This window comes from Trichechus manatus, unplaced genomic scaffold (genome assembly GCF_000243295.1).
Source record: "Trichechus manatus latirostris isolate Lorelei unplaced genomic scaffold, TriManLat1.0 scaffold00111, whole genome shotgun sequence".
In the NCBI taxonomy this organism is placed as follows: Eukaryota; Metazoa; Chordata; class Mammalia; order Sirenia; family Trichechidae; genus Trichechus; species Trichechus manatus.
The window spans coordinates 6,375,447-6,392,531 of NW_004444047.1; the positions used below are offsets into that span (position 1 = coordinate 6,375,447).

Here is a 17,085-nt window from a genome sequence, read left to right on the forward strand (position 1 = left end):
TCCATTGCCTCAATTCTGCTCCTATGACTTTCTATTGAGTTGTCTAATTCTGAAATTTTATTGTTAATCTTCCGGATTTCTGATTGCTGTCTCTCTATGGATTCTTGCAGCCTGTTAAATCTGTCATTATGCTCTTCTCTAATCTTTTTAATTTCCTCTATTGCATGTTCTGCCTTTTGATCAATTTCCTTCCTCATTTCTTCAAGAGTTCTGTATATTAATCTTTGTATTCTGCCTCCGGTAATTCCAAGAAATTTTCCTCTTCTGGAAAATTTCTTGATTCTGTGTTTTGGGAGCTTGCTAAAGCCATTGTAGACTGCCTCTTTAAGTGATTTGATACTGACTGTTGTCTCTGAGACATCGATATAATTATTTTGTTTGCTTACTGTGTCCTAGCTTCTTGTTTCGTTTTGATATGCCCAAATAGGTGGCTGGTATGAGCTAGTTTGATTATTAGCACCTTTGAAGCTCTAATGTCCTGTCACCAGGTGGTTAGACCTGTTACTAGCTATGTGAGCTCAGGAGTCCACCCACTCCTCCTGTATGGATTCAGCTTAGGTGCCCAGGTAAATAGCCACCATGTGTGTGGTGTAGACTCTTACCTACAGTCCTAGACAGGCATGGGTGTTTGGTGTAGGCACAGGCATCGGGCTACAGCAAGGGGACACACTCTGAACAAGGCAGGGGGCTGACGGCTGCCCCCAAATGTCCAGGAGGAAGGCATGTCCCTGCTCCCTAGAGTGCATAGGTGGGTGGGTTTTGCAGCTGGACTATAAGCCCTCAGTGCTGTTGGCTATAAGGACTGGGTGGGGGTGGGGGGGCAGGCACCTCTTATTGTTGGGCCCCTATCGCAGGTGGCTAGAGCCACCAGTCCTCAGGCCCCTGATGTGGGTAGGTGAAGACCCTGCTTAATGGGCAGGGAAGTGTCAAATGTCATGAACCTGACACTTCACAGCTGAAATAGCTGAAGTTAGACTTCAGGTATATATCCTGTTGTACTGCAGTAATGAGAGCCTACGCTGTTGAAATGGGCCCATACAAATCTTTGCAGGGGAAAAGGCACTCGAAGTCCGTGGATCCCTAATACCTGTGCCTGGGCAAAGGAGCTGTGCCTCCCTTGGGTTCCTGGCTTAGGGGAGGCAGCAGTTTAGTTCTTCCCCTGTTTATCTGTTCGCTCTCCAAGGCCAGAAGAATGGCTCAGGGGACTCAGCAATTGCTGAAGCTGGTCTGGGACCCAGCGCAGAGCAGGGAGCAGGGAGGTAAATGGGAGAGAGGTTTTTCTCTAAGGGGGGTGTTTTTGATCCACGGTAGACCATACACAAGTACTTATCTTTCGCTGTTCGAGGGCTGCTTCTCACTGGTTCTGGGTGGCCGAGTAGACTCTGGTGCTGGGCCTCTCCCGGTACGGAAAACGCGCCTCCCAAGCACCAGTGCTTGCCTGTCTCACCGCTCACCCATGAGCTGCTCAGGCCTGAAGGGCTCAGGTTCTCGGCAGGTCATATATGGCAACTCCTTGCTGCTTCCAAACCGTCTCTCCCTCCCCCTGCCACTCAGTGCTGTTCCTCAACTTTGCCTTAGATGTTCAGGGCTCCTAGACTGTCATATATAATTAATTCACTTGTTTTTTCGGGTCTTTGTTGTAAGAGGGTCCACCAGAGGTGTCTGACTACTCCGCCATCTTGGCCCCACCTCCTGAAACAAATCTTAAGACACACAACATACAAGCTCCAAACTTCCCACTTATTGGCTATTATGAGGCTATGAACATTCACGTGCAAGTTTTCGTGTGGACATACGTCTTCATCTCTCTTGGGTATATACCTAGGGATGGAATCGCTGGGTCGTGTGATAATTCTATGTTTAACTTTTTGAGGAACTGCTAAATTGTTTTCCAAAGCAGCTGCACCATTTTACATTCTTACCAGCGTATATGAGGACTCAATTTCTCTACATCCTCGCCAACACTTGTTATTGTCCATCTTTTTGACTCTAGTCATCCTAGTGGGAGTGAAATGGTATTTCACTGTGGTTCTGATTTATATTTCCGTAAGGACTAATGATGTAGAGCATCTTTCCATGGGCTTATTAGCCATTTGTATATTTTTTGAAGAGAAAAATCTATTCAAATCCATTGCTCATTTTTAAATTGGGTTGTCTTTTTATTGTAGAGTTGTAAAAGTTCTTTATATATCTGGATACTAGAATACTAGACCCTTATCAGATATATGGGAGTCTTGGTGGGGCAGTGGTTAACAGCTCTGCTGCTAACAGAAAGGTCAGCAATTTGAATCCACCAGCCGCTCCTTGGAAACTCTAGGGGCAATTCTACTCTGTCCAATAGGGTTACTGTGAGTCGGAATCGACTCGATAGCAATGGGTTTTGGTTTGATTATCAGATACATAACTTGAAAATATTTGTATTGTCTCTCCATTCTGTGGGTTGTCTTTACTTTCCTGAGAGTCTCTAAAGCACAGAAGTTTTTCATTTTAACGAAGTCCAATTTACCTGTTTTGTTTTGGGTGCTTGTGATTTAGGTGTCGTAAAAATGGCATGTGTGTGTGGGGGGCATCTAACCTCCTCTAACTTCACAAGGGGGAAGGAGAATCAAGATCAACAGTCCAAGGCTGATTCCTATGAAGTGGAGGTCAGACATGCCTCTTCCCTCTCCCTTTACCAATTCTGACATCAACCATCCCTTCCATGGCACATCTCTACTTCTCTGCCAGGTTTGATAACTCATTGCAACGGCCACAAAGAACTCACAGACAATACTCATGATTATGGGGTTTATTAGTAACAGGTTACAATTCAGGATCAGGAACACTCAGGATACAGATCAGGACAACCTCTTCTCAGCCATCCCCGCAGGCACATCTCTCTCTGACTCCTCGGCCCAGCCTTTTCCCTGCTCAGGCAAGTGTTACAACGCTCTGCTGATAAGTGCCTGGAGGCACCCCACTCTGCCAGTAAGCCTTGTGCCTGAAGGCTCTCAGCTTTCTCACTCAGGGGACTGGGAAGCCCCACTGCAGCCGTACTGTGCCGCTGTCTCTCACTGTCTTCCACGTTACAGCTCCTCTCTCTGTTTCCTGGATCTAGGAGGTTCTCAGTGCAGAGATCCCAGGTCCAAAAGATGTGCTCTACTCCTGGCTCTTCTTTCCTGGTGATGCTGAGATCCTCCCCTCCCACCTCTGGCGTGGCTCATTTTAAGCACAGCAGGACGGCAAAACTGACCAATTCCCCTCATTAGGGTTCCATACACCTCATTTACATGGTCCCACCCCCACAAGGGTGTCATTCACCTTACTGACATTATTAGCAAGCTATCCTATCCCCTTGGCACAAGCACCTCATTTGCATAGTCGCACCCAGTCATTTGGTGAGCATTACACTGTGGCTAGAAGGGCCATATTGAGTAATTCATTGCACCACAGGTGTCATAGCTAAGAAATCATTACCTAATCCAAGGTTGTGCAGAGTAACACCTTTGTTTTCTTCCAAGAGTTAGTTTTACGTTATACATTTAGGTCTTTGATCCACTGTGAGCTGTATATGGTGTTAGGCAGGGGTTCTACTTCATTCTTTTGCATAGGGGTATCCAGTTTTCCCAGTACCGTTTGTTGAAAAGACTATTCTTTCCCCACTGCGTTGTCTTGGTACTCTTATTGAAAATCAACATAAATATGTGGGCTTAATCCAAACACTTTGAGGGACAGAATAGCTGGGGCTGGGGCCTGGGGAACCATAGTTTTGTAGGACATCTAGATCAAGTGGCATAACAAAGTTTATTAAGAAAATGTTCTGCATCCCACTTTGGTGAGTGGCATGTGGGATCTTAAAAGCTTGTGAGCGGCCATCTAAGATGCATCCATTGGTCTCATTCCACTTGGAGCAAACTAGAATGAAGAAAACCAAAGACACAAGGAAAATACTAGCCCAAGAGACTAAAGAACCACATAAACCAGAGACTCCACCAAGGACCGCCCTGACAGGGAACACAACAGACAGTCCTGGACAGATTGGGAGAAAAGTGTGGAGCAGAACTCAAATTCACGTAAAAAGACCAGACTTAATGGTCTGACAAGAGACTGGAGGAACCCACAGATGCTCGGTTAGCCCAGAAATGAAACCATTCCTGAAGCCCACTCTTCAGACAAAAAAAAAATTAGAACTGTAACACAAAAAATAATACACGTGAGGAGTGTGCATCTTAGTTCAGTGAGATACTCTAGACCAAATGGGCAGCTCTTGTCTGGAGGCAGGATGAGAAGGCAGGAAAGGACAGGAACTGGTTGAATGGACACAGGGAACCTGGGGTGGAAAGGGGGAATGTGATGTCACATTGTGGGGATTGCAATTAATGTCACAAAACAACACGTATATAAATTTGTGTATGAGAAATTAACTTGAGCTATAAACTCTCACCTAAAGCATAATAAAAATACATATATATGTGGGCTTATTTCTGGACTCTCAATTCTATTCATCATTCTATATGTTTATCCTTTTGCCAATACCACACAGTCTTGATTGCTGTAGCTTTGTAGTAAAGTTCTGAAATCGGGAAGTGTGAATTCTCCATCTCTGTTCTTTTTCAAGATTGTTCTGGCTATTCCAGTTCCCTTCAATTTTCATACGAATTTTAGGATCGGCTTGTCAATTACAGCAAAAAAGCCGACTGAGATTTTGATAGGGATTGTGTTGAATCTGTAGATCAATTTGGAGAGTATTGCTGTCTTAATAATACGCTTATTCCTAAGTATTTTATTCTTTTTGATACTTTGTAAATAAAATTGATTTCTAATTTCCCTTTTGAATTGTTCATTTCTAGTGTTGATTTTTATATACTTATCTTGTATCTGGCAACCTTGCTGAGTGAATTTATTAACTCTAATAGTTTTTTTTTTTTTTCCAGATTCCTCAGGATTTTCTACATTCAAGATCGTATCACTCACAGAAAGAGTTTTATTTCTTCCTTTACAATACGAACGCCTTTTATTTCTTCTTGTCTTATTGCCCTGGCTAGAACCTCCGTTACAATGTTGACTAGAAGTGATGACAGCAAAAATCCACCCATGTCTTGTTCCTGATCTTAGGGGGAAAGCTTTCAATATCATAGATGCCCTTTATTAGGCTGAGAAAGTTCCCTTCTACTCCTAGTTTGTTGAGTGTTTTTTATCATGAAAGGGTGTTAGATTTGGTCAAATGCTTTTTCAGTGTCTATTGAGAATATTGTGCTTTTGGCCTTTATTCTGTCTATATGATGTATCACATTAATTTTCACATGTTGAACCACCCTTGCATTCCTGGGATAAATCCTACTTAGTCATGGTACATAATCCTTTTTATATGTTGCTGGATTCAGTTTGCCGGTATTCATTCCTAACGAATACTGGTCCGTAATTTTCTTTTCTTGTGATGTTATTGTCTGGTTTCAGTATAAGGGTAATTAATACTGGCCTCACAAAATGAGCTGGGAAATGTTCCCACCTCTTCTGTTTTTTGGAAGAGTTTGTAGAGGATTGGTGTTAACTCTTTATTAAATGTTTGGCAGAATTCACCAGTGAAGCCATCTGGTACTGGGCTTTTGTTTGTGGGAAGTTTTTGATTACCAATCAATCTCTTGTTACAGGCTTAAGCAGCCTATCACCTACAAAAATAGTTATTTTTTAACCTACAAAATTTGCGATTTTATATGGTTCAACTCAATACATTTTTCCTTCTACACATTTTCTGCCTGTCTCCCCTGTCCAACATTATATGGGGAGGAGGGGAGGTCTTGCATCTTTCTCATCAGTTTGAACCAGTTCTGTATGGTTCGTATTTGGTGACTGCTTTTTGGCTTGTTTTTTAGTTTATTTGTTTTTAAATTCTGGTCCTATTTTACCTGGTTATACCAAAGATTTAAATTTTTATTAATTAGCTCTATTCAATTTTTCCTTAGTAATTTGTTGCATTACAGGTTTTACGATCACAGGACTTCTTCATCTAGTTAGCTGATGTTAAAAGTTTATTTTCTCCAGTACATCTTTCCCCTTCAGTGACTCACAAAAAGTAATCCTTCCTGTTTTCATTACTGAAGCAGAATCTGGCAAACACCATAAGTTGAGACTTGTATGAAACATCTGTACTTTCATCCAACTCTAGAGCAATCCTCCCACACGGTGTCATCTGCTTTAGTATGTGTTTCTTCAAGCCTTCTCCAATGTTTGCCTTGGATTTTCTGACAGGATTTGCTGATAAAGAAATGCATTTTAGGTTTGTCATCATAATGCTGTCAGCCATTTTTATCAGTGCAGCAAGGGAGTATTTTCCCAACGGCATGTGGTCTTTTGCCTTTCACGATTAAGACAGAAACCTGAGAAGAGGTTTCTAAATATTTACCACATTTTCTAAAGCGCCGGATTGAGCACTGAATGGCAGTACACATCCCTCTACATTCTGGAGAGTTCTGTCTCAGTGTCTGGTTTCAGCATGGAACAATCGCGCAAATCACGGCAGCTTCGTGCTATCACGAGCTGACTTCCCCAAGCACAGCATACCCCGAGGTGGCTCACCAGAGACAGGAGTGGCTCAAATCCTCTATTTTAAACAGGCTTCTTGAAAACTGACATGTCTCTGGCCAATTTCTAGGGGGATCTGAGGTGCTGTTTCGGCCTCACAAACTGGCTGATAGGGTGCGGGAGTAGACGAGAGCTGTCAGTGCCGCCATGTTCTGCCCTCTCATGCGCCTGCATCATTAGTCTCAACCCTCTGGTTACCTGCAGACACCTTTTTATGCCACTGATCCATTTTAAAAAGGGCAGTATCAGTAAAATAAGAACTTGAGCTGCAAATCTAAGTCAGCTGGTGCGCACCCACTACAGCAAAGCTCTACCCACTAGAAGCAAGCGCATGATGGGGAACGTCAGGGCCCTGCCTCCACCGACTCCTAGGACAGCTCACAGACAAATACGAACGCAGGCCACGTGTGGACACCAGTGTCAATTCCTACATGACATGACCAGAGCATACTTTCTCTTTTTATTTCTGTTGGAGGGGCTGCCAGTTTAATAGGAAGTCAGGGAGGGTCTCGCTCAGGTGAAGGTGAGGGAATGAGCCCTATGGCTGTCTGGGAGAAGAGATTTCCCACCAAAGTAAACAAGTGCAGAGGACCTGAGGCTGCAGCAGGACGGCATGTCTTAGTAGCAGCAGAGAGGCACTGTGGTTGAGTAGAGTGCCCAAGTGGAGGAGGAGGAGGCAAGGGGCCTCTCTCATGACCTCGGCCTTTACCCCGAGGAAGCCAGGAAGGCGCTGGGAGAGAACAATCGCATGACCTGGTGATCTGGTGGCTAGCTGAGAAGGGACTGTGGTGGGTGAGGGCAGAGCAGAGGAACAGTTAGGCGGCTACTGCAAGAACCCAGAGAGAAGATGATGGTTCCGGCCAAGTGGAAGCAGGAGAGAAGGGGAGAAATGACCGGATTCTGCATATATTCTGAAGCTGGAGCCAAGAGAAAGTGGATGGGTTGTCTGCAAGGTGTGAGAACAGATGGTCAAGGCTGACTCCAAGGAGGAAGGAGAAGCTGCCGTTTACTGAAAAGGGGAAGACAGTGAGAGCAGGGGTGGGGGGAGGCGTGTAAGGTTAAAAGCTCAGATTCAAGTATGCTGCGATATCTCACAGACCCGAGTGAAGATGACTTATAAGTTACTGGATACAGAGTGCAGCGGTTTGGACTAGATAGAAATTTGGGAGCCATCAGTGTGTACCGAGGGTCCCTAGGCCCAGGAGACCACAGGATACCACCAAGGGAGTGAGCGTAAACAGAGCCGAGGCCCAAGGACAGAGCCCTGGGGCGCCCCAGCATTGATGGTCAAAACCAAGAGGAGGGGCCAGCGTGGGAGAGTGGGGAGCAGCCTGTGAGCTGGAAAAGAAGCCAGGCAAGGGTGGCGTCCTGGAGCCAAAAGTGGACCATTTCTCAAGGACGCAATGCTACCAGAGGTCAACACGTGCACCACAGGGGTCAGCTGGTGACCCTGATCAGAGCCATGAGCAACAGCACAAACCCAGAGAAGCAACCCAAGAGAGAAGGGGGGGTGAGCCCTCGAGACCGTGACACGGCGCCAGCTCAGAGAGAAGGTGATTTGAGGGTTCTGTCTGCTTGCTGTTAACGAGAAGGTACTGGCATGCATTCACGCATCCGAGTGATAGAGAAGGGGTGGGATCCAGTGCACAGAGAGAGAGGTTTGGTCCCAGACCAGGGTGCAGATGGCCCACCCTCAGTGACAGGAGGGAGACGGCAAGTGCGGGCTTTGAGCTGGCCAGAAGGCAGAGAGGGAGAAGGACCCGGACCAAGCCAACCACTGAGTGGGAGGGTGGGCGACAGCCGTGGGGGTGGGGGGCACACACACAGCAAGCCTGAAGAAGGGCAGCTATGTTGCCAGGCGTGCTAGGACCCACCTGAGGTCAGCCATCAGAGGCCGGAGTGGGCAGGTGTGGTGCAGAGCAGGCAGTGGGCGACTTACCTAGGGTCAGCATTGTGTCAGGCAACAACGGTCCATGGGAGAGAGGGACAGGAGGGCCAAGGCGGCACCGCCAGGGTGTGTGGGTAAGAGGAGCTGGTGAAAAAAGGAATGTCAAAAGGCTGGCCACACCCAGACTGCTGTGCAGGCCACACTGCCTTCTCTGGAATGCACCAAGTGGAAGAAAGTGAGGCAAAGCTTGAAGAAGGAATTTTCCGACCAGACAGAGGTGAAATTCATTTAGCCAAAAGCTACTCATTGTGCCTGCCACTTGCCAAGCATTCTTGCAGGTCCTGGGAACACAGCAATGAACAAAACAAAGCCCCTGCTGGGTACCCTGTACAGAGAGGAGCCCTAGAGGACAAAATACAAACAGATGCAGGATACGCTGTTAGACGTGATTAGTGCTGTGAAGAAAACAGAAGAGGGTAAGACAGAGAGCAACAAGAGGGACAAAGCCACAGTTTTATTTAAATGGCCAATGAGCTTCAGTGTAAATGCTGAGCAGGACTCCTGGGGAGGCTCCACGCAGAATGCTAGCCCAAATAGGGTGGCACCGTTTCCCCCTTCCTGCCGCCTGCAGGATGTGAAGGATGGTGCTCCAGCAGCCATCATGGACAAAGAGGGAATCTTGAGGATGACCATGAGAAACAGAAAGGAGTTAGGAATGCCTCCCAGGGTTCCAGCCCAAACAAGTGCCAGGAGGATGCTGTCCTCCTGGAATAGAAAGAGTAGGTTGCTAAGGAGAGGTCTGGGGCAGAGGGAGGCAGGGATCAGGTGCTCAGTTTCACACATAGTATCTCAGAAATGTCTCCCAGCCACTGAAGAGGTTATCAAGCAGGTAGCTAGCCATGTGAGGCAGGAGTTCAGGAAGGGGTCTGGTGGAGGTAGAAGTATGGGAGTCATGAGTATGGAGACAGTCTAAAGTCACAAACAAATGGTTGAGCACTGGGCTACTAACTGAAAGGTTGGTGGCTCGAATCCACCCAGAGGTGCCTCGGAAGAAAGGCCTGGGAATCTACTTCTGAGAAATCAGCCATTGTAAACCCTATGCAGCACAGTTCTATTCTGACACGCGTGGAGTTGCCAAGAGTTGGAATCGATGGGATGGCAACTGGTTTAACAATGCAGACAGAAAAGTGAAAAGATCCCCAAGCCTGAACGCGGGCACGTCAGTTTGCATGTGAAGGGCATGCGCAGAGGGGAACAAAAAGAACCAAGGGAACGGGGGCACAGAAGCCATGGGAAGAAGCACTTCAAGGGAGAATGATCAACTGGGCATCATCCACTTCTGCAACATGAGGTCAATGGTGACCCTGATAAGAATGTTTCTGGTGGAGTGTTAGGGGCAAAACCCTGATTTGGGGGATGGGGAAAAGACACACTGGAGTAAGGGGAGCAGGGGAAGGAGGTGGTGGTTGGAGGAAGGCATGGGGGCAAGGGAGGAGGCTGGTTCCAGATGGGAGAAATCAGAGCCATGCGCACACAGACAGGAATGACCTAGTGAAAATGGAAAAACTGATGATGCAGGAGAGAGAGAAGCCAGCTGCCGGAGTGACAGGCAGGAAGGGACAGAACACAAGCTGAACTTCCATAGGGGCAGGGGCAGCTCCTCTAGAGGATGTGGGCACAGAAGCAGGCAGGTCAAGAGCGGCCAGGCTGGGAAAGTGGGGCAGTGTCTTCCGAAGAGCACTGCTTACTCGGGGGGCAGTGAGGAAGCGAGGCCCTCAGCTGAGGGTGAGGCGGACCAGAGGTGTCAGGAAGAGGACAGACTGGACCAGACACGGGCAGGAAGACTGGAGAGGGGTAGAGGGGGGCCTGTCAGCACAGGTGTGTGGTGTCTCCGTTCAGCCACATCCAGCTGACTAGTTCACACTATTACAATGAATGATTCTTTTCCTCAGAAAGTTTTCAAAATACTGGTCCCTAGATCTAAAGCTTCTGAAACAATGTACACCTGGAAGTAATCAACACTTACCCACAGGAGATACGGTGCTTTGTCATATGCAGGTTAGTGCCGTCAACAACTTCGCTTCACCTGGCCCCCACTCCCAGAAAAGGATGTGAACAGACGTGCCACACGCCACATTTCCCGACGTTCACACACCGGATACACGGGCCATCCTCCTTTCTCCTGGTGCCAACTTGTCTCCCGCTGATCCACGCGCCCACAGTCAACGTCACTGGCCTCGGCACTCCCCAGTCATGGTTATGATCTCTCTGTATGGCTTTGAGAACATCCCAAGCCACGTCACCCCAGTGGGACTGTATGTCTGCTGATGATGGGATTTGCTAGACTTCAGTGCATTCCACGTAGCTCTGCCAACCCAAAATACAACTTCCTTGACCACCCAGCCAAAGCCATCAACGTCACTCCTACAGGGTCACCTCCACCCCACCCCTCCTTCCAACATCAGCTCTGACTTCCTGAAAATCTTCAAGTATCTGAAATGTTTAAGATTAGCTGTTTAACATCCCCTCCACCACCAGAGGGTAAGGGATCTTACTTGTCTTTTGCATGACAACCCAGTGCCCTTGACAGTGCCTGGCTAGGACAGGTTCTCAAAGAGTTGTTGATGGAGTACATGCGAGAAGTGGTGTGCACGGCTGGCTGTCGGGCAGGCCTGGGCTGGCATCTCAGCCCAGCAGCCTGCCAGCTGTGCCCCTGGTCAAGGTACCTGACTGCTCCGTGCCTCAGTCTCCTGTGCTGTGAAATGGACAACTGTTTAACAGCTGTAACAACAGGACCCTCGTTCTCGGTCAGCTATGGGAATGATGAGAGAACGGATGGGCTGCACTCAGCAACTGTGGTTATTAAAAACCTCCAAAGCTAGGGGTCCAAGGAGAGAGGGGCAGGGAGGGAGGGGACCTCACTAGGAGCCCCTGGGCCATACCACTCCCCTGCCAGCTGCTGCTACCACTTGTCCAGGGCTGGGGGGTTAGTTCTGCCTCTAGCTTAGCCCACCCATCAGAGAACTAGTCATTAGCAAGTCCTTTCCTTCCCTGACTCGAAATTTGTCTAAAAGAAAAAAAAAAATCTACAAGCTAGCCGAGAATCAGAGTCTCCATCCTCATCACAATCTGCACCTGTCCTGAGAGGCCTAGGGCACACAAAGGCAAGCCATGTCCCACCGCAGGCACTGCACAGAAGTACACTGGTAGGACACGCCAGACAGAGGATCTCGCTGGTGTGGTTAAGTATCCAACGATGGTGTAAAAGAGAAGAATGAAAGGTCACCAAGGACACAAGTGGCAGGACAGACTCTCAAGAAAAAAAAGAGATTTCAACCATGTTTTCGAGCGGGTAGGATTCTGAAAGGCAGGGAGGAAACTTGGGGACATTCCCGGCAAGAACACACAGTGCTTTAAGGTCTAACAAGGTCTTGAGCTTGGGAGAGGAAGAAATTATTATTTATCAAGTGCCATGGGCCACTGTCTTCAATACAACCACCTTCTGAGGGAGGGACTGGCTCTATTTTGCAAATTAAAAAAAAAAAAAAAGGTAACAAGAACTAGTCTAAGGCCACCCATCTAGGACACAGACAACCAGGATCAAACACAATGCTTGTCTGACTCATAAGACCACATGCTTCATGGTTACCAGTGTTCCTCAATCTTGAGAACACATGGATCCCCAAAATGCAGCCACAGGCCAAGTCTGGAAAACTGCATGAAAAGTTAAAACTTTAGGCATATGCGTGGAACCCAAACTTTCTACTACAAGTGCAAACCCAGACTCTGAAACTGCAAGGCAGTACTTGTTTATAACAAGATCAGAGTCAACCAGGTTGTTGTCAAACTGAAGACAGAAAATTTAAATATTACTGTAGAGAATGGGGCAGTTCTACTCTGTCCTTTAGGGTCACTGCGAGTCAGAACTGACCTGATGGCAATGAATGGGTTTGGTTTTTTCAGTAGAGAACTAAAAGACACGTGAAAACATGTCTATGGACCCCGGTTAGGAAGATGACCCCACCCCAGCCTGGGACCTGTAAGGAGGGGACAGCTAGGAGAGATGCGGGGTTCAACAGGGTTGAGCAGACGAAGCCCTGGCTGAGGCGTGGAGATGGGGTTCCAAAGAAGACAGAGGGAGACCTGGGCGACACCTGGGGAGAGGATCAGGGCCCAGAGCCAGGTCTCCCCCCTTCTCCTGGGCCATGCACATTCCCAGCTGATTTGAGGGTTATATGCAAAGAAGTGATAAAGAAGGTCTCTAAAATATTATTTTATATCGCTTATCTGAACGAAGAAAAACAACAACAAAAAACCAGAAAACCAAATAACAGAACATTAAGAGAATGATCTCTGTGCAGCGGAGAAACAGGTGATATCCAATTCTTCCGTATACTTTCCTTCAGTATAGAAGACTTGGAAAATTAGAAAATTCGGTAAATTTCTTTTATAATCAGAAAAAATAAAAACTTAAAAAAATAACTAATACAGGGGCTTCCAGTTCAAGGTGGGGGACCATGGGCCCGAGTTTATCCCCTGTCCTTCCGCAGAGGCCCACGAGGCATTCCTATAGCACAACGCCTACATAGCATCCCATAAAAAGGCTCAAGCCACAGCCAGAACAGAAGAATGTGTTCTCTTGAACTACAACCCCAACATGTGGTTTTAAGAACATAAAGACAAATCTAGTAAAGCAGGACCTAGTCCGGTGGTTCTCAGTGCGAGTGACTCTGTCCCCCAGGGAACATTTCGGGGGTGTGGCTGATTCCTGGCCAATGCAGCTCATGTGCAGCCACCATCCGTCTGTCAGTGGAAGCTTGTGTGCTGCTAGGATGCTAAACAGGTTTCAGAAGAGCTTCCAGACTAAGATGGACTAGGAAGAAAGACCTGATGATTTACTTCTGAAAACCGGCCAACGAAAACCCTGTGCATCACGACAGCACAATCTGGAACCAATCCTGGGGATGACACAGGACCAAGCAGCATTTCCTCCCACTGTGCATGGAGCTGCCATGAGTCGGAAGCCAACCCCATGGCACCTCACAACTACTGACATCTGGTGGCTGGAGGCCAGGGATGCTGCTAAGCATCCTACAATGCACAGGACAGCCCCCTCAGCAAAGAATCGTCTGGCTGAATGTCCATGGTGCTGGGGGGAGAGGGCCTGTGCTAGTCCCTCCTGTAGAAATGGTGGCTCAGTGAGGACTAGAGACTTGCCCAGGGTCAAAGTGCACTGGCAGCAGCACCTCACGGCTCGTCCGAACTCCTCCTGCTCTAGCAGTAAAATAGCAGCACAAGATGCGCTCGCCGGGATCCCAGGTGCCCGACCAGCTCTGAGGACATGATGTGCGTCGCAGGCTCCACCGCTTGAACTCAGCTAGGGGTGACCAGCCACTTAAACTGTGGGTGCTCCCATCCTCTATGCGGGGTCCTCACTCCACAGAAAAGCAGCTGTCTCCACCAGTGAAAATCCAGTCCAGGACATGCTGGCTCCTACCATTCTGCAAAAGAACTTGTCCTGGATTAACGCCGCACCCTGTCACGCGGCACTTCCAGAACCCCACTCTCTTCTTCTCTGACGCTCACGCTGCGCACGCTCCCACCTCTGCCACACCTGCAGAGGAGCCTGGCCTGCTGCTCAAGGCTGGGAACACCCGGCCTCTGAGCCACGAGCTCTTCCAGTGTTCTGTTTCATTCTACGTTAACAAATGCTTCAGCATCAAGGATCCCTAGTTTCCCGGTAAAACTCCCCCATTATCCACTAGGAATTACTCTTGGGAATTCTAGGAAAAAATATTACCTGAACAGTGATACAAGTATCAATAAAGAAGAGAGGAATTATGTAGGCTCTAAATAACCTGGGAGAAACGCAGTGGAAGTAGTGTCTCTAATTGCAAGAATACTGCCTTTAAAGTCACTCTTAAAAAAAAAAAGGTGTAAAGCGCTCTCACTGTGGCAGGCTCACTTCAAACAACCTTGTGCTCCTTCTCTACCGGAACGAGTATCAGCATGACTCTCGGCATCCTTAATAACTCTAGAGCACGAACCAGGGACAGAGAAGAGGAGGACCTGCAGGAGAAACCACTTCCTGAGGCCCTCCACCTCCACCCTTGGTTCAATTAATGAGCAATGAGAAGATGTTCAGAAAACTTTCCTGCTGGTGTTTCCCGTATTCACCAGCCAGCACCATCAGAGCTCTGGTCTCCGCACCGTCTTGTCTGTAAGTTCAAATGACAGGCCCTGGAGGTGGGCTGAGTGAGACAAGAGGTCAACAAGTTACAAGCTCCCCCACCATGTCTCTCCTTCCATGGGTGATGGGTCAGGGAGGAGGGGCCAACATCAACCCAGGCAGATGTCTAGTTGGGGGCCTCCAGCAGCATGGTGTAGCCCTCTCTGAGTCGCAGGGTCTTCATCTCCAAAAGAGGGGTGATGCACCAGCCTCATGGAGGTGAGTATACAAACCAGCCACCTGCTTCTTGAAGGGTCTGGCAAACAGGCATTTGGGACACATGAGCAACCTTCCCTCTCTCTTTCTCAATCAAAGTCGGTGCTGGATGTGCAAGTGCTGGGAAGCACAGCGCTGTTCAACACTAGCCACTAGCTAATGAAGGAGGAAGAGAACCATCGCTTCTGCTTTCCTGCAAAGATGAAGCCGACCAGGGCACAGTCTGACCTTAGTAGCGATAACTGTAACAATTATCTTTTAATGGGTGCCAAGCACTATTCTACCAATATGTAGTTACTCATTTCACTCCCAGGTGGCATCGGTGCTATTACTAACTACACTGACCAAGTAAACAATCGGAGTCGTTCAGCAAGCTGCCTAGGCAGTGGTGAACACGGGGTAGTATTCAAACCCCAGCAGGCCAGCTCAGAGCCTGTCCTCTTCAACCCTTTGCTAAACCAACTTGGGATGGCGGCGACTCGCAGCATCCACCACCATCTGTCACCACTGTGATGGACTGGGACCCTGGGGTCCTCCCGGAAAGGAACTGAGTCACAAATGCTCAGCCAGAGCTCTCTTAGGCATGTTATGACCTTGATCTTTTAAAGCATTTCTTCCCAGGTGCTTCCTTCTATGCAATCCCCATCAGATCCTCTATTAACCGTGTAAGGAGCAAGGACCGGCTCCTGCTGCTGGGAACACACATTTCATCTTAATGGAATGCGACTTGGTGAAGTGATCACCCAAGGTCACGCAACTGGCAACCGAGTGACAAGGGCTGTATTTCAGGTTTGGTAACGCCCAGTAAAACGGGTTCCCCATCAAGTCGTAGGGCTCTTCTTGTAGGTTCCCCTAAGAAGCGACTGGAGGCCAACTCATCAACACCTTCTAACATTAAGCTTCCGAGAAGACAACTGGACCCCCCTCCCCCATCTGCGAGTCAGGTCGGGGAACTCTGGCCGGGCGCCCGCGACCCCACACCACCGGAATCCCGATCTCCATCCCACCCCCCAAATTCACCAGCCTGCTTACCGCCTGGACTATCACTGGCTCGGCTCACGCTCTTTTTCACCCGAAGGGACCACAATCGGGGTTTGGAGGGAGAAGGGGAGCGCGGGCAGACCTCTCCCCGCCCTGCCACGAAGCCCTCGCAGGCTGGGCAGGGCAGACAGCCACACTGACCACACCTGACAGACCGCCCAGCCGCCGGCCCCTGGCAGCCCGACCCGGCGCGGGGCGGCGCCCGCCACCCATGGGGGAACCGACCCGGCCCGGGGCAGACTGCGTCGCCCCTCGAAGAGCCGGGTCTGGCTCGGGAAGGCCGCATCTTAGCCCCCGCCCGGCCCCCTCCCTTTCTTCCTCCTCGGGGGTCGTCGCCTTTACGGACCGCGGGCACCGGAGGGAGGCGCAGTCGCTTCCCCTCCGCCTCCCCTTGCGAGACACCCACCTTGAGAGTCGGGTACTCTTGGACCTTCAGGGTCATGGACAGCTGAGCAGCTGACTCCTGCACCGCCATCTTGAATTGGCCAAAACATTAGCGGTCGGAGGAGAAGCCGACGGTCGCGGGGTACGCCGGGTAATGACGTCCACGCCCTCCAGGCTGAGGGGGCGGGGCGGGGGCGGGGCAGAGGAGGGCGGACTTGTCTGCACCAATCGCGTTCGCCCAGCCGGCCGGGCGGCGGAAGAACGCGCGCCCTGGCGTGAGCGTCGAGGGGCGTGCAGCCGGACCAATCACCACCGGCCTTCTTCTCTTCCAGCCAATCAACCGAGAGAACGGTTTCCTTCTTGAACTATTCCGGCTGAGACGGATGGCTCCTTGCGCCGGTGTTGCGCTGTCCACCTAGCCCTGGTTTTGCGTTGGCTATAGGAGAAGCTGGCTTTCCTTGCCGTCCATGCCAGCCCGCCGGGGTCGGGGTGGGGGCGTGGGGCGGCAGGCTCGGCGAGCGTCCAGAGGGTGGAGGCGGTGCTCTGGACCACACTGCGGACTCGGCCCGCTGCCAGGCGGGCTCGGGAGTGGAGTGGCGGGCGCCTCGGTTAGTAGCGGCCAGCGACCAGCGTCGGGGTTGAAGGCTGAGTGAATTTGAGGGTTTAGCGGGTCCTGGAAACCCTGGTGGCGTAGTGGTTGAGAGCTACGGCTGCTAACCAAAAAGTCGGCAATTCGAATCCATCAGGCGCTCCTGGGAAGCTCAAT

General features: G+C 49.4%; 1 protein-coding gene and 1 long non-coding RNA gene across 3 annotated transcripts in view; both read right to left on the reverse strand.

Annotated features, from left to right (window-relative positions):
- The window catches only part of MAEA (macrophage erythroblast attacher, E3 ubiquitin ligase), a 61,708-nt gene extending 45,239 nt beyond the window's left edge, over window positions 1–16,469 (reverse strand). For both annotated transcript variants that reach the window (XM_004383529.2, XM_004383527.2), the window contains exon 1: window positions 16,342–16,469. In XM_004383529.2, the coding sequence (XP_004383586.1) occupies window positions 16,342–16,410 (69 nt within the window). In that variant the 5' untranslated portion in view covers window positions 16,411–16,469. The remainder of the gene's footprint in view (window positions 1–16,341) is intronic.
- Window positions 4,879–10,850, reverse strand: LOC111821853 (uncharacterized). The gene is made up of 2 exons (XR_002825189.1): window positions 10,476–10,850; window positions 4,879–6,234 (listed from the first exon to the last, which is right to left on the reverse strand). It is a non-coding gene; the product is annotated as an uncharacterized LOC111821853 (long non-coding RNA).
- Window positions 16,470–17,085: the final 616 nt, after the last annotated feature.